The sequence below is a fragment of the Arachis hypogaea genome, chromosome 6 (genome assembly GCF_003086295.3).
Source record: "Arachis hypogaea cultivar Tifrunner chromosome 6, arahy.Tifrunner.gnm2.J5K5, whole genome shotgun sequence".
In the NCBI taxonomy this organism is placed as follows: domain Eukaryota; kingdom Viridiplantae; phylum Streptophyta; class Magnoliopsida; order Fabales; family Fabaceae; genus Arachis; species Arachis hypogaea.
The window spans coordinates 19,075,243-19,093,418 of record NC_092041.1 but is presented as its reverse complement, the minus strand read 5'-3'; the positions used below and the strand labels follow the sequence as shown (position 1 = coordinate 19,093,418).

The 18,176-nt window shown below is 31.0% G+C and overlaps 1 protein-coding gene across 2 annotated transcripts; it reads right to left on the bottom strand.

The window, feature by feature from the left end:
- Window positions 1-2,899: 2,899 nt before the first annotated feature.
- Window positions 2,900-10,900, bottom strand: LOC112696370 (5'-3' exoribonuclease 3). Of its 2 annotated transcripts, none has more exons than XM_025749104.3 (23): window positions 10,353-10,900; window positions 10,020-10,122; window positions 9,862-9,938; window positions 9,201-9,392; window positions 8,991-9,110; window positions 8,800-8,862; window positions 8,463-8,606; window positions 8,203-8,367; window positions 8,024-8,101; window positions 7,838-7,924; window positions 7,117-7,404; window positions 6,794-6,889; window positions 6,555-6,650; window positions 6,401-6,471; window positions 5,929-6,057; window positions 5,771-5,847; window positions 5,628-5,668; window positions 5,468-5,542; window positions 5,192-5,349; window positions 4,468-4,584; window positions 4,289-4,364; window positions 4,059-4,144; window positions 2,900-3,943 (listed from the first exon to the last, which is right to left on the bottom strand). In XM_025749104.3, the coding sequence occupies exons 1-23, from the start codon at window positions 10,554-10,556 to the stop codon at window positions 3,259-3,261; spliced, it is 3,228 nt and encodes a 1,075-aa protein (XP_025604889.1). In that variant the 5' UTR covers window positions 10,557-10,900; the 3' UTR covers window positions 2,900-3,258. The 2 variants fall into 2 exon arrangements, with proteins under 2 accessions (XP_025604889.1, XP_025604891.1); XM_025749106.3 differs by having other exon boundaries at window positions 4,468-4,572; window positions 10,353-10,849.
- Between the last annotated feature and the right edge of the window lie 7,276 nt (window positions 10,901-18,176).

Sequence of the window (18,176 nt, the reverse complement as noted above, 5' to 3'; positions counted from 1 at the left end):
ATAAAATTCCATAATTTCTCAATTGCTAATGACTTTGATTTCTCTGATTTTCTTCACTAAGTAGTTGATTTAAGATTGCTGTCATCCATTCACTTTTTCTCGTATATGATTTATTCCAGCTGCGTAGGAAACTAGAATTTGCTTCTAAAATTAAAGTCAAAGTGTAAAAAGAGTCAAAGAGATCGATAAGAAAGAACAAATTAAGACATTTACCTAAGTTCCATGCATAGCCTTCTATATATTTGTCAAGCTAAGCCTTTTTTAAAAATAATATTCCTTATATCATGTACCTGCCTTTATTTATTTATTTATAACAACAAGGGCACTTTTGTTGTTAGTAAATTTTACAAAAAATAATAGTTTGAATTAGTTAGTGAGATATCAGAATAATGAATGTGCGTCTCTCATTCCTTTTTCTACCGTTTTTTTATAAAATAAATAAATAAATAAATAGCTTACCTAATCATGTAGCATGGCAATTTAAAAAATACGTGGGTGGCTGATGAGTGCCATATAGGTCTTTTTCTTTCATTAACAATAGGTAGAGTAGCTAGTAGGGTAACATAAATGTCACACAATAATAAGAGGGTTTCAAAGTTATTTATGTCCTACAACTTAATTATTCATCTCAAGAAATTCCACAACACAACTCTAACTAGGGATCAATTAATAATTAAAATATTTAAATGTTGCATATCAAAAACCACAAACTCAAATCAAATATTTATTCTTTCCACATATTCCAGGCCTGAAATATAAGAGATGATTAATAATGTTATGATAGAAAGCAAAATATGGACCCCAACATTATACTATATGGTATGGTCCTAATAACCAACCTTATTATTGAATATTACAAAGCACTCTCACCCGTGATAAATCCCACTTTCTAAGCTCATAATGCCACATGGAAAATAATGGCACGGGTTGAACCAAACTTTGTTCTAAGATATTTATAATAATACATACATGGCATCCCAATTTCTTCATCAAGAGGCTAATAAGAGTAGATCTTCTTTTTCTAGGTTCTCTAATTAATATAATTTGTTCCTTAATGCTTCCTAATCCTCAAAATGCCGGGTTTGAATCTTAGTTTCAAACTCTTAGTGCTCCATCCATCCATGGCACGATCACTTTGATTATTCCTTGTTTAGTTTACTTTTCAATCAAATGACTAATTAGTGTTTAAGATAATATTCTTGAGTGCTTATTCATATTATTATTATAAAATAATATTGAATCTTCCACGCATCAACTCAAACTTATCCAATCCAGAACTTTCCACATAATCTTATCTAATTTGGGTGGTTCTTAACTTGTGCTTCGTTATGGGCTCTTACTTGAGCTTCTATGTCATCTTTTATTTATTTTATTTTTCTTTCTTATTTATGATTTAAAAAAAAAAAAACTATTCTACCACTAGAATTTGTGATTTGTGAATTGGTAATATAATAATATTTGCAATTCAAATTATCTTTTCTTTCTATGGTATATAATAATGATACTTATAAATAATTAGTCATCATATCCATAATATACGATATATATCCTAATCATGTATATAAACCGCGCAAAACCGAGCATAAACGTGTTCTTAATTTCTTAAGCCTCGTTTAATATACTGATTGCTTATAAATCTAACTTATGGAAGCCATTTGACTATACAATTATATTGATGAGTCGGTTTGAACTTTGAACATGAAATTGTCATATTTTAGTTAATGTATGTGGTTCATTCTACTTGAAATGGGTATATTTTTTGTTGTGTTTGACTAAGTTTTATTTAAATTCTTCTTTAAGGTTAACGTGGTTTTCAGAAGAGGATCATTAGAAAAATAATTAGGCCTTGTTTGCTTGTTCGTTAATAATTAAGTGTTAGTTTTACGTGATCACCATCGTGTATTTAATTAGATGACAATATAAATTTAATAATTAAATCATATATATAGTTCTTATGAAATCAAATAAAGAAAAAATACTTTTTATTTTTATTGGACCATGTTAAACAAGAAAGTAGCATAACTCTTCATTCATGCCAAACAAAGCCTACAATTTGGGAGAAGGAAGCTAATTAATTAACCCATTTATGTGAAGAAGACATTGCGAGTGATTACTCGTTTGAAGTCTATTGGGTAAGAGAGAATTTCGAGGTTATTGAGACACAAAGGCAATTTATAATTTGTCATTATTTTTTAATGATCTTTGGCTTAAACTTTCTTGGTTATGTCCTATCAACTTTCAACCACAATGGTTTTGGCTGAAGAAAGAGTCACATGGCATTTATTACCAAATAGGCAAATACATCCCTCTTTACCTCGCTGGAAATACCTTTCTAACGATATTTGTGTAGAAAAATTAATTTTACTGGGACTATATTCCGTTAGCCAGAGTGATTTATTAGTGATCATTAAGCGAATAATTTGAATACTTGATATATAACTTAAAAAAATTGACATTCTTTTTAAATAATAATAATAATAATAATAATAATAATAATAATAATAATAATAATAATAATAATAAATTAGAAAATCAGAATGAATGAACTTTAATTATGTCAACGTGATTATTAAAAAAATATATATGTAGAAAAAATCTTTGACATTTGTTATTTAGAGAAAAAAATTATTATTATCATGATTGACTGAAAAATGAAAACCAAGTTTCCTTCTTGATCCCGATATGGGAAGTGTAGGTCTGGGCCAATAAGCAGCATGCAGAATTTGCATTCCATTATCCCCTCTAAGGGAATTTATGGCTATCCACTTTCCTTTCACATATCTTCTCTTTTCACCACTTCTTGTATGCCATCATATATACAAAATACAATAGTTCTTGGGAAGACGTCACATGTCTATCCATTATAAAATAAGTATATAATAATATACACCAAAAAGTAAAAAACACTACCTACTTTCTTTCTAGTTTTTGGTGGGTCAATGTATTTATCAGGAAAGGAAATACAAGAATAGTTGCTTCAAAATAAACAGATAATAGTGTGTAAAATAGAATTACACAATAAAATAACCTATAAATTTGAAAATGCAATCAAACCTGAGTTCAAGGGTTATAATTGACCACTATAATCTATTTGATGAAAAATTGAAGGAGCATGAGCTCAGATTAAAACAATGAATAGAAACTAATGGTACAACTCTCAAACTTTCACCTAAACTAAAGAAAAACATACGGTACAACAATATCAGATATCAACCATTTTAGAGGATTGCGATTATTGTTACCCTATAGGAAATGAATTTATCTGCGACTATAACCAGGTGGTGGCATTGGCTTCCTGTTTCCCCTTCTGTCCAAAGAAGAAAATTGATTGGCCGAATGCTGGTGCCCATAATCCCTGGGGCCATTTTCGTCATTCCTTGGAGCCCAATTCTGGTGATGTCTAGATGGTTGGTAACCTTGGCCATGATGTCGAACATCTTGATGATGACTACCAAATGCCCCTTGCGACGCATTTGGATACCTGGCATTGTGATTATTACCTGATGGTTGGTATCCATCCCTCCCACTTCCCCCACTACCATGATTTCTTCCATAATGGTTTGATCGTGGGGGGTGTTGGTGGTTATTTCTTTCATAAGAACCAGGTGGTTGATGATGATGATTGTACATTGCCGGGGGAGGCAGCTGATATGGCTGATTATAACCATACTGTTGGGTAGGGACAGTAGCATAAGGTCGATAAGGCTGCTGGCCCTGGAGTGGAGGCATCACAGAAGGTGGCATGGCACCGTATCCTGGGTGTGATTCATAATTGTAGGGAGGCAATCTTTGGTGAGCCATTGGTGGTGCGTAAGATGGAGGTGGTCCATTAATCGGATAGCGATATCCATTGTTGGCACCTTTTGCTTGTAAGGAATTCGCTACTAATCTGTGTGCTGCATCTCCAAGCTCTCGACCAGAAATAGATCCTGGAGGGTTTCTCCTGAAACAGAACACGAGTCCCGGTCAATTTAGCAACCTAGATGACAAGATCTTATACACAAACAAATGAACAATAAATCACAACTTTAACCAAACTTAATTATCGTAAGATATACCTCCCATTATCCCCACCACCCCGTCTCCCACCAGAATCTTCATGCCATAATACTGGTTCAGGTTTCATATCCCCAAGAGTCACAGTCTGCACAATAACAATTTTATTACCACCTGTGTTAATAAGCTATGGAAAGAAAACATGTAGAAGCAGGCTAAATTTAACAGACTTTGTACAGTATGGTGCACATTTATGGAGTATAAATAAAGCAGCAGCAGAACATTAAACTACCTTCTTTGGAAATTTAACTCCTGGTGGTGGCCGAGTAATGTGTTTATGCGCCTGTGGGAGTCTGTATATGGCACATCTGAAAAAAGCAATTCAAAAAATGTGAAAAATCAGCGCATAAATCTTCAGATCCAAGGCAAAAAACAATGTTGGTCACAATTTCGGAAAAAAATGATTCTTACATGACATGATTGTCCATAATATCTTCCATGCCTTCAACAGGAGACCTAAAGATAGGAGGGCAAGGCTCTCCACCACATAAGGATATAAAACCATTCATTCCACCACTGCACGTATACCTAAATAACATCAGAAAATAGTCCAGGCAGAACTTAAAAATTCTCATTATGAATGCGATTTTTTGGTTTGGGGGGGAGTGGGTTGCAGAATGCATTATGAATATGAAAACTATAATGTTAATCCATTCCATCAAGACACAATTCTGCCTGCGCTCATGGAAATTGAAACATATAAATGAACATAGAAATACCATGGGTACTTTGTCAAACAGTTGCTTCTTACTCCTCAGTATCAGTTACAAACTATCATTATAACACGCCCAAATCAAAACAAATATATATCCACACAGATGCAAGGATTATGTTCCCCTTGTCATGTTGCCATACATGAAAAATGCCAGGCAATGAATACTAATTCCAGCCTAGCACTTAAGAAATTATTCTAACATAAGAACATTTTATAAGCAAGTGAGTTTTTTAATTTCATATATCTATTTCCCAGCATCCTGTTTGATCACCAAATCATGATTGAAAACAAGATTTATAATAGTAAGGCAATATAATTTTTAATTTTTTTTAAAAAACTATTTAATAACATATGAAATCTTGTAGAAAATAAAAAGCACATTATTTGTCTACAAAATTGCCAAAAGCAAGATCCACTGACCTTTCTTTGGGATTGATTTGTTCTTTGACATCAACACGCTCACTGTCGGACATGTTTCTGCATTTGTTGTCAAGTGTACTTATGCATGCAGAAAGTGGATGACAGGAATTTACGAAAAGCAAGTCAAACATGATAGCATTTCGCCTCATCTCCTCTGGCTTTTTTTTATAATGGGGTACAAAGAAGACGAAATGAAAATCAGCATAAAACAGAAAACCAAGGGTTCACTAAAAGAATAAAAATACGTAAAAAAATGAACGCAGAGCAGAGCCATACTGTTAACAATTTTTCAACTTTTTTAACTTCTGCAAGAAGACGTGCTTCATCAATAAAAGGCAACTTTGCAATACCCTACAAAAAGGAAAGATGATATTATAAATTGTTGCCATTGTGTGGAAAATAGATTTTCTAGAAAAACGGTAAATGAGGAACAAACCTGCCAAGAATAGCGTTTGCCATTCATGTCCACTTCAAAGTCTGACACATAGCAAGAAAATTTGAGGTAAGAAAATTACACATCATGCATAAAAATTCCAAAAATCATCTTAAAAATTCAACCAATCAAAATTAAAGCCATACCAACTGGATAAAAATCAATGATTGGTGAGTCAGCTTCTGTCATAAGTTTCCTATATGGTTGAGGAAGGGCATGTGAGCTGCAAACAAGCCAAAGTTACCACCTCACTTGAAGTATAGTTTTAATTATCTTACGGGGAAAAAAGGGGTAGAGGACAGACCTCGCAGCAGGGAAAACCCCAAGAAGTTGGTCAAAAGGTTTGAATGGGGTACCCAGTGTAAAGTTAATATCAAGACTCCCAAGGTCCTTGAGATCAGATGCAAATGGGGCATAATGATAAGGATAAAACCTGTTTAATATGGAAAGAGATAAACATAATTTAGATTGATAAGAAAACAAGGAATATTAGAGGATATAAACTAGATAAAGGAAACATAATTAAAATAAAATCTAAAGAAGCATAAATATATAAAAAGAAAAGAAATTCTTATTATCTCCGTGGCTGTGGCTTCCTTCCATCCCTTTTCACAGTCTAATGATGGACTATCTTTTATATAAAACAAATGTCAAAATTAACATTTAATTTCCAAAATTTTATAACTACAAGTCGCATGTGAGGCAGAAGAAAGACAACCAGAGTCCAGAGACAACAGATAAACATAACACTTGAGAAAACCACAAAAGGAACTTACCATTGCCAAGAACAAACACCTTCGTAATAATAGTGCATCACCCAACACAAGCCTTCAGTGTATTTCAAAACCTAAAAATAAACAGCAATAAGAAAACCTACACATCTATACGAATCAAAGTTGGCAACCACAACAATCAAACTTGTCAACTTACAACATCTTTCCGTATCATTTCAAGTTCCTCGGGAGTTTTAGCTGAGAACTTCTCATCATAATATCTCTCTTTCCAGCCTGGTTCTCCCAATTTGATCTGTCAAACAAAGAAATATACATGAAATCTGTGCACGTAAAAATCACTCATATTTCACGTCACAAATTGAATACAAATTGAACTGCAAGAATTAATAGATAGCAACACCAATAAAAATCACAAATATATCAATTCTAAATTACCTTATCCTCTCCGGCATTTTGTGAATTGAATACATCAGATTTCTCACGAAGTACCTCCTTTAGTTTTGCTTTCAATTCGTCTTTGTTATCTTGAAACTGAAAAGTATTAAGAAAACACTACTGTTAAACAACATGCAGATAATAATAATAATAATAATAATAATAATAATAATAATAATAATAATAAGCTCATCATAAAACCCTTTAAATGATAATGACAGTATGACAGTGCATTTTTAACTACTTGCCAGGCTCATACCCAGTCATAGGTTAGCCCATATATTAGTTCTAAAGAATGCCTCTCCTGAAGCAGGAAAACATACATCTATTTCAAGACTATTCTCAGCTTCAACAATAGCAGCAGCAACAGTTGCCCCAGAAGATAGCTTAGCAACTTTTGGGAGCGCCTCAGATGCACTCCTATGGTCTTTCCCAGATGAGCTGGGATCATGGTGCCCAGATTGTTGAAATGGTGAAGGCGTTGGAGCTGAAGCAAGACGAGAACCATGAAATCGTGAAACTGCAACTAGAGACTCTGGTTGAAATTGAGGCTGGGCATCATCTCCCCTCCTTGAATGAGCCTTATCCCGCTTAATTCTTTCTGCTTGTCGCTGATGACATAACAAATAATAAAATTATACAATGGATTCAGAACCGAAAAAAAAAAAGGATTCAGAGCCACTTGTAAGATATCTATTTCTAACAATACATAAACTATATATATATATATATATAAATATATATATATATATATATAATAAATATATATAGGGTTATGAGCTTCGATTTGCTGATGAGTCCCTTTATTTGTGTAAAAAATCCAAGAACATATGGAAAATAAAAAATCTGATTTATAATTTCTTATACATCTAGACAATTCCACATTGGCAATTCTTGCATAAAAAAGCCTCAGCTCTTCATTTACTTAAGACCAGATTTACGCATAATACATAAATAACATTTTTTTGGGCAGAATTTGACCATCCATCAAAGACAACTGCAAGCTAATATGGGCAGTAATGTAACATTAAATGCTGGACAGACCTGATGCAATCGAGCTCTTTTCTGGAAAATTCTATCTTCATAAGCTCCAACAGCCTGAATAAAGTGCTCCACTCTATCCAAATTTGGCTGAGTAAAGGGGGAAAATAGATTATACACAAACAGCAACACCACATAGATTTGGAATATACTTGTATGTTGTATACCAACAAAATTACCATCAAATACCTTACTTCCTTTGGTTAAATAACCACCTAGTGCATTGAACTCCTTCTTGTATACTGCTAGAAGCAAGTTAATTGCACCCTAAAGAAAAAATGAAGCAATTAGAAAAAATGGGATAACTAATACTTAAAAAAATGGCGATCATTACATTAGAGAGCAAGACCAGACCAATAGTGCCATACCTCTCTAATTTCTAGTGTAGGCATATGGGGAAGGAAATCATTGCCAACAAAAAAGCACATGAAGATAAAGTCATCAACAATTCGCTCAAAATCAATCTCAAATGAAGGATTCGGAATTCTCATCTCATACTCCAGATATTCCCTCAATGTCCAAATGTTTAGAAACTACAAATAAATATACAGCACGGCAATGAGTAGAAGTTACATTGTCACATGCAGTTAAAAATTCTATTGACATAAAATTGATCACAAACCCTAACCTGGTAAGGCTTTTTAACCACAATAGGATCTCCTTTTTCATCAAATTCTCCGGCCTTTCTTTTTGCCTTTCCTTCACAGTCAGCAGCCATGTGACCCATCTGACCACAGAGGAAACATTTGTCTTGACCGGGAGTAAATACAACCTGCAATGAAACATTATTTACAAAACCCTTAACCACTTGTGAAGTTTGACGGGAAGAGTGCAATTATGAAAGGAAAAGAAATGTATGAAGGATGATAATAACAATTCTTCATTGATAACATTATGGAACTATTTTACATGCTGATATGTTCCAATTCTGATATTCATAAGAAATAAATGTGGTAGTTACAAACCTCTCTTAGAATTGAAAAGTGCACTTCATGGGTAGCTAAAGCCAACATAATCAAATCAGCATCCTATTAGACAACAAAATGATAAGAACAAGTTAATCAAGTCATTTTCAAACGCAAAAAAGGATATAGAGTGGAAGCTAAAAAGAAATTGAATATTAAAAAATACCGAATATTGGAAGTAAGATATATACCAAACCATACAGGCAATGTCTTGTATTTGGATCATAACCTTCAAGATTCCTCTGTAACCGTATATAGGACATAATCTTATGCTCCCCCTCACCAGGAACATTTGCATCTGAAAGAATAACCTGCAGACAACAAAGACGTATAGTTGATACCATGTTCACCACAACACACTATGCAGCAGCCGAACAATTTAGATACAATGTTCTTGATACCTTTATATTCTGCCAACCAGGGTCATTGTTTAACCTAAGATGAACATAATACTGGAGCGCAATTGATAAAACAGCCATAAATTCAGTTCCAGGTGTAATGACATTTGAATCGAAAGTCTGGGACTCTTCTTTGGGAGGAAGCTTTCTGCCCTCCCTCTCAAATTCCTCTCTTAACCTAATTTCTTCAGCAGCCTATCAACCAGAAACAGGAAAAGATGAAGAAAAAACAAAGCAGAATCATATCTGAATATCTATTCCACATTTTCCTTTTGTTGATATCACTAACAAAAAGCCAACCAAGTTATCCAGCAAAGAAGGGATGCAAGCAAACAGCCTTTCAAGGGACCATAATGTAGAATCATCTCACACTTGGGGAAAAAGCATATCTTAGTTGTTACTAGAAGATAACCACAAAACCAAAACACAAATTTTCAAGAGTAGATATGTTAGAATAACACTCAAAATTAGAGTGCTGTGAGTTTCAATATTCATAAGTAACAAGATATCTGGGAGGATTCAAGCATTCAAATGCAACTGTTAAAACAGCCATGCAAGTGCTAGAAATTAACTTCTATGGAACACTAAAGTCGATAATAATTCGAAACTGTCAAAACAGCACACAGTACCAAACTAATGGGACAAAAAATTTAGCATCACATACTGCGTCAGCTGCATCTTTTGCTGCTCTGAACCGCCTAGACCGTTGCTGATTCATTTTAGCCCTCGGTGCCACACCATCTACAAGTTGAAACTCGATAAACAATCTTCACTAACAAACATAAACAGAGAAATAGAGAAACAACGTAATCAACAACACACCAATAGCCATGTAGAGCAGCTTCCTAGGCCGGACAATCACAAACAGCCTATCAATGTAGTCAAACATGCACTGGAACACCTCATCAAATGAAGTCGGAGATGGCTGCACATTACAATAAACCAATAAATTAAAAAAAAAAAATCCACACCTCAAATCCAAATAAACTAGTTGACCAACCTCAACATTTTCCACTACGTAAACTATTGCATATATATAGTACTAAATAATGTGCAAACTCCTAAAACGTTAATTATCCAACTTCAACAAAATTCAGTAAAAATAGAAAAAAGAAAGAACACAGCATGAACCAAATTAGGGTTACTGTCACATACCCTATCCTCGGGGTGAAAACAAGGGTGAATGATGCCGTTCATATCGAGGTACAGATTATCGTATTCAAGGTTGTTAGGGTTCTTCTTGCTCGTATCCACTGGAATCGCGATTCCGTCGATCACCACCGGTTCCTCCTCGACGGCATCGACAACCACCATCGGATACTTCTCCGCCAGCCACCGGTAAAACGCCGGAACTCCCATTCTCTTACAATTTCACCACAGAAAATTTCGAAAAATAAAAACCAAAGAAATTCTCAAACTACACTCAGTTTATCGAATTTAAGGAGAAAAAAGAAAAGACGAGAGGGAGCGAAAAGAATATGCGAAGAAGCAAAATCAGGAGATTCTTCTTCGCAGTGTGCTGCGCCTTTTTTTTTTTTTTTTATCGGCGAAGGAGGTAAATGGCGTTAAGCGTTAACCTAGTAGGATACGATACTTTAAAAGGACGGATTTGCCCTTGTGGATAAAGTGTATGTACGTAGGGTGGTTTCGTCTTTTGGTTTGAGAGAATGATAGTCGGTTAGGTATTGCTCCTTTGGTATTCTGGTCATTAGGACATTAGCCATGGTTTAAGAATTATGACTTGTTTGAGTGAGCCTCGAGTTATCTTTTTTTTTTAGATTTTATGAAAAAATAGAAATAATTTTATGTTTGGATATTTTATATAAAAAAATTTTTTATTTTTTAATTATATTTAAATATAATAATATAAAAAAAATTTATTTATTTATTATATAAAAAATATTTTTAAAAAAATTTAAAAAAAATGTAAAATATAATTTTTTTTAAAAAAAAAATTAAAAAAAAATTTAAATATAAATTATAACTTTTTAAAAAAATATTTTTTATTTTTAAGTATTTTTATTTTTATTACTAAAAATTTGTTAAATACATTAAAAAATAATAACACCTAAACAAACACCTAAAAATAAATGCCCGACAAAATATTTTTCCCATCAATCAATAAATTAGATTTATTTGTTAATTAATTTAATATCTTCTTATTTGGTGAATTTCATGTAGTACACTTGTACTACTACTTAATGATCACAACAACTTGGAATTTGAAAAAAAGATTATCACGACAACTTTGACAATAATTAGTAATTACTAGCAACTCCATTTTAAACTAATTGTAAATTTAGATAAGATAGATAATGATATATTAAAAATTAATAGATTTAGGAGTTCCAATGTTAATATAGAATTTATTTATTAGTGACATTTTAATTTAAATATTAAGAATCCGGCAAATAAAAACATTTTCTTCAAAATCAATTTATTTTGATGCAATTTAGAAATTAAACTCCAACTAAAGCCTACAACTTTTTTTTCCATTTATCGGCTAAAATTGAACTCTAAATCTAATCATAACAATTGAATTTTACCTTTTCATTAATCTTGTTCCTGGTAGCTTGCTTCGGCTATCAAAAATGTCTTAGCTATGTTTTTTTCTTTTGGTCATTCTTCCTTGGTATATTTATTTGGGCTTTTCTTGGGTTATGTATTTTCTTTTAGTCAATAAACCATGCTTTTTTCCACACAATACACAATGCATTCATATAGCAATTGGCCCAAAAGATAATGAAACTTGGTCTAAATTGGGCCACATCTAACAAAAAGTGTAACAAAATAAAAAATAAATCCCGCTTTGAGTGAAAAGAAGTTGACTCCTAAAATTGTCAAGCCTAGTTTGAGGCTTAGCCAAAAAAAATTATAATGCATGTAAAATGCTATTTCTACATCTATTTTGAGTTTTTTTTTTACTTCTTTGTGTCTCCAACTATACATAAAGACTTTGGGGGTAGACATCACAAATTAAGGTACAAGAATAGGAGTTAGGAGATTATATCTCATCTTAGATTCCCAGTTAAGAATATATCATGAGAATTTAACATATCTTTTACAAAATCCTTTGTCAAAAAAAGAAATTCACTTTTTTATTAAAAAAAATATTTGAGGTTTTACACTTTTACTTTACTACTTGAAGCTAGAGGGTGTGAAGAGGCAATAATAAAATTGATTGGACCCTCTTACCATAAAGTTTATTTGACTTTAGCAGTGCATGTGGGCATGTGGTACATGTGCGAGTGTATACATCAAAGAGGTACATCCGTAGAGTCCTTTTGTGCTAATGATTCCTAGTTGAGCTGTGAATGGGACCAATTCTATTTCTTAGATCTCTACCCACATAATAAATTTTTGTACCTACTCTATATGCCATTAACCTTTCACAAGTAGTAAAGTTTATAATTTGCACTACTGTACTCAATTATTTAAGAGGTTAATGTCACAATTTTATGACTCTGCTTATATATGTATGTACCATCTAATCTCTAATTAGCATAAAGTTACAAATGCATGTTATTAATTAGAGATTTAGAGGTACTTCCGTATATAGTCCTTTAATTTACATGCATGTTAATTATTTCCAATTTTTTAGGATGGGACCAATTTCCTTCTATATGAGAGATGAAAAGTTACATATTTAAATACTAATTAAATTTGTTGCTTAACCTAATTATATAAAAAAGTAAATTTCGTCAAAATTACTAAAGCAAGGTTTGGTTTTAAAGACAAAGACACAGAAAGATAAATACGTTAGTACATATTTATTGTTTGTTTGTTGAGACATATTTTTTATGGTCAATTATAATATACAGATGTAAATTCATACAGAAAATAAAGATATTCATTTTAAACTATACAAATTATTATTTAATAATATTGGTGCCACTGTTGATATACACATGTAATTATTTTTAACCACAAAAATTTAATCTATACAAAACAAATATTTACAGTAGTGTTTCTCTTTTTTATTGACACGTTAGTACATAAGCGTGCATTTGGTTGGTGTCCCTGGGTATTAAAGACATGGATACGGTGGCACATGTCTACTATTTGTTTGTTGAGACACAAATTTGTGATTGATATGATGGTACATAAAGTATACACAAAATACATGTTTTTAATGTCTCTTTATTGAGCTGAAACATTAAGATACAATTTATAAGACACAATTTTACATTTTTATCTTTTTTTTTTAAATTTCAAGTATATCCCTAATTAATCTAACCCTAATTCTCCTTTTTCTCTCTTATTGGTTATTATCTTCTCTATTCTGTGTTTCTAACCCCAAAATCCTTCCAACCTCCACGTTTCTTCTTCCATCCTCCCTCCTTCATGGTTGTGTCCCTCCTCCACACCACTGCCATAATCATTGCCTCTCCTCTCTTTAATTTCTCATCTCCTTCTCTCTTTTTCTCTTCGCATCGCTACACCCATCACTCTACTTATCCTTCCATTGTTGTGCCCCTCCATGCTGCTGCCACGGGCCGCCACCATTGACTTTCTTTCTTTTTTCTTCCTCCTCTTCTCTCTTTCTCTCTTCACACAGTCGCACCTATCACCACCATGAGTCATCGTCTTTGGTCAGATTTATTCATCTACATTCATAAGGTGTTGCTCAGATCTGTTCGTCTCCACTATTACTTGAATCAATTTCATTAAGAAAGGCAAAAAAATCCAAGAAAGCCCAAAATAGTAGTCGACCATTATTGAGATCTGTCTTCTCATTTTCGTTATTTTTTTATTTATTTCAACTTGTTTCAGTTTTTTTAATAAGAAAATTGAATTGTTGAGCTGATGAATAAATGAAAGTTGAAGATAGTATTTTACGATGAAGTTAAAAAATTGCATGTGACAATGGTAATGATAGAAAGCTATGGTGGCGGTAGCATTAATGTTGGTGGAAGATGATGGTAGAAAATTAATAAGGATAAAATAGACATTTGAATTAAATTGTTGTGTCTTATACACTAATGCCAAACACGTTAAAAAATTTATATCTATTTGTGTTTATATCTTTTGGTATAGCTGTGTCTGTGTCTATATGTTTTAAAGATATAGAGTAACCAAACAAAGCCTAAATACACACAAAATACATGTATTTAGTGTTCCTCTAAAATGTTGAGACACAAAGACACAATCAATTGGATACAATTTTTTATACTTTTATCTCTTATTAAATTTAAAAAAAAAATTACCCCTAATCCTAATTCTTTTTTTCTATCTCCTTCTCCATCAATTAAGATGCTCAACATCCTTCTTCCTCAATCTTTTCTCTGTCAATAACCACTTTCTCAATTATTGTTTTTTCCGCTACTGTCGGCACCGCTATATCTCCTCCTTCGTCTAAATCCGCGATTGTCGCCTCTTCCTCTTCCTCTTCGAGTTTATCATTGCCGCCTCTCTCTCTACCTCGGTTCTTCCCTTTTTACATACCTGTTCTTCCGTTGCCTTCTCCTCCTCTTTTGTTTTTCTATTTTCTTTTCAAAAATAAATATTCTTGTTGATTCTTATGAAATTTTTGCTGACCGATTTATATTGAATTGTGTATAATGATAAATTTGTAGTGACAGAGATATAATGGATGGTAGTGGCAGCAATAGTAGCTAATTTTTGTGTTATTCAATATTCTATCTCAAAAAATATATAAATCAAATGCTGCCTAAGAAAACTACCAACAAAATTTTTATCAATAAAAAAATAAAATTCATCTAACATTTTTTTTTTGATAAATCTGTCGATAACATATTTTTTTGGTAATGATAACATACAGATATTAATAATAGTTATTATATTACCTAATTAAGAGTATAATTTTATACGTGTGAAGCTAAGCCCAATAACATTATTTGATATGTTAAATCCACATCAATCTGAATTCTGAAAGTACTTGTATGTTGAGTTTTACATGTGCGTTATATTGTAACAATAACTGTGGCTTTGAATGATGTTTGGTGAATTTAGGTAAAATAAAAGTAGTTGGTAGTAACACTTGTACGTCCTTATGGCATCTCTGTACAAAAGTAAATAACGTTGCATGTGTCTTCAACAACAAAAGAAGCTAGGTGCCTAGGGCAAACTAAAGAAAGAAATTATCTTCCTTCATTTTCATCTTTATCTTTATATATCCCTTAAAATTTGCTTCTACGGTTAATAACAATGTTACTACTTGTATTACCGCATATATAGCTGTCAGACTGTTATCATGATCCACATTAGGAAAAGACAAAAAGAATGTATTCAACTGTTTAAGAAAATTGTAAAATGAGACAAAGTGATATTTAATTTTAATTATTTTTAAATTAAAATGATGAGATTCATACAAATTTTATTTTATTATTTTATAAATTTTTTCATTGAAATTTTTTTCAAAAATATATATATTAAAATATATATAATCTACCTACACACAGATAATTTTCTGTTTACCTTTTTAATTTGTCACTGATACTAAGTAATAGCTAGATACTATAATATTTGTGTATTTCTATTTATTAACTTAATTTTTTGCGGTCAGTGATTTTATAATATAATATTAAAACTTTTAAAATTAAAAGATTTAGAGTTTAATTCTTATTAATAAGGAAACAGTTTAAGATAATAAAAAAAGGGTCTCAACAAAATTCACGCATCGAGTCAGAAAAAAAGAATATTGTTGTGCTAGAAAAACATGTTAGATATATATAGCAATATGAAAGTGGTCACAGGTTTGAATTCTGAATAAAAAAAAATGAATGTTAAAATAGTTTTTTTTAGGATTTTCAATAATGTTTAAACGAATTTTCTTTAATGGAGAGATATTTATGATTTTGAACTAAAAACAAAAATTTTAAAGGAGAACTCGGATAAGATTATTAATAGTAGGAAATTTCGTAGCACCGATAAGATGCAATAATAATAATTTGTATCATTTATTTATTTATTTATTTTGATACTTAAAAAGTTAAAATAAATAGAGAGAGAGAGAGAAAAAAAACACATAATCAGAATAACACAGAGAACCAATGAATCAAATTAAATAATCTAATTCATATCTTCTACTATTTCTTATATTAATCATCCTCAACTTGGTATGAAAAAGTAACAATTCTTTTTACCAAAAAATAAATAAATAGGAAATATTTTTGTGTTGAACCAGGCTCCACAAGTTCACATATATCTGAAAATCTGTAACGCTTTCGTTTAGGGCCAGAAAAACAAGGTGAAAATAAAGTAGTGGGGGACCCTAGTTAGTCTAAGATGCACTCTCTACCAGTGTGATTTTGACTCCACCATATATATATTCAATGAGTTATTGGGTTCAACAATGACATTAAATACATGCAAGAGATACCTTCCAAACTACTATGAGAAATTCACGAAATCTTTTATATATGAAGGATGTATTTGGTGAGAATTTAATTATTTTTAAATTAAGATTATAAATTTACACATAATATATAGAATTTAAAATTTGAATGCTGATTGATTTTTTACTTTATTATTTTACAAATTTTTTTCCTTTAGAGAATTCCTTTTTTATTAATATATATAACAAAATCATTATTCATCCTAACATTTGCGAGCTTAATTTTTATGATAAAATGAATATTGCGTAATTAATTATTTATAATAAATAAAAAATAGAATTAGGAGTGAAATAATTAAAGTCAAACGGGCTTGTCAAGATTTTAGACTTGGTTTGACTTAGCTTGATGATACAAAAAAAAAAAAAAGAGTCTATTTCTAAACTCATAATAAAATCTGTTATTTTAGAACGTTAGATTTAGGCTCGCTAAAAAATCTACAAAACTTGTTAAACCGGTTTAAGTTTATTTGAAATATAATGGATATATATTTTTTACTAAAATTATAAGTGAATTATGAATTAACAAATCAATTAAATATTTTATTATTTTTTACTTGTTCATAAGTTTAGATTTTAGGTTTTGGTCTAACGTTCGGACAGAATAGACTCAGATATCTAAATAAATTTTTAATAAATCACAGGTCAAGTTCAAACTGAATAAGTATAATACAAATCTAGCATTTAATAATGAAATCTGATCTGATTTAGTCTATTTTTTTCTCCCTATATAATATGGCATAAATGATTTTTTTAACATAAATAAATATATAGCAAGAAAGTTTAGGGTTGAACTAGAAAGTAAAAATTGAACCCACCGAATTTTATGGCAATATTATATAATCAATAAACATTATCATTTTTTATTAGTATTTAGTTAACAATAATTTGTATTTATATTTATAGACGTTTTGTACATAAATTAAAAAATATATGTAATTTGTATTTATATTTATTAAAATTTGACATACATTATAACATAAATTAATATAATTTGTATTTATATATTTTTTTAATTTATACACATAAATTAATAAAATTTATTTATTAAAAATGATTTAATATTTATACTGATTAAATAATAATAAAAAAGTACTAAAAATTACTTCTCCAAAAATTTTCCTTTAACGAAATCCACTTTATTAATAGAAAGTATAAGTGTATTTATGTGTATAATTTATTTGTTAATACTATGATAGAGATATTTAAATGAAAATATTTAATAATAAAAAAATTAGTAAAATTAGCTAAAATTTATCTTATTTAATATTCATTAATAATTACTGGAATAATTAATTATTGTTAACCAAGATAAGTTCGAACTATTTTTCTTGTTCCCTAATATTCAAATTACTGTTTTTTCAGATATATTCAAACTACTATTAAAAAAAAACTTTTGTTCTTCCCTCTATCGTTTAGAACTTTAATGTAGTGGATCCGATAGAGGAGTGGGTTGTGTGGCGATTACCCATAGAGAAAGGTACTTGCAAATTATTTAAAAGACTAGGAAGCTCAAGTGAAAGTTCATAGTCATAGTAACATATATATATATGTACGTGTTACACGTACGTTGAATGAAGAATATGTGGTTACTATATTATACATGCGATCATGAAAATCAAATT

Excerpts from the sequence above, each read along its gene's own strand:
- LOC112696370 (XM_025749104.3), bottom strand. The coding sequence starts at position 10,556 with ATGGGAGTTCCGGCGTTTTACCGGTGGCTGGCGGAGAAGTATCCGATG. Across the intron at positions 4,585-5,191 it reads CAAATCAATCCCAAAGAAAG|GTATACGTGCAGTGGTGGAA; the intron begins GTCAGTGGATCT and ends GATGTTATTTAG. Across the intron at positions 3,944-4,058 it reads GGTGGTGGGGATAATGGGAG|GAGAAACCCTCCAGGATCTA; the intron begins GTATATCTTACG and ends GTTCTGTTTCAG.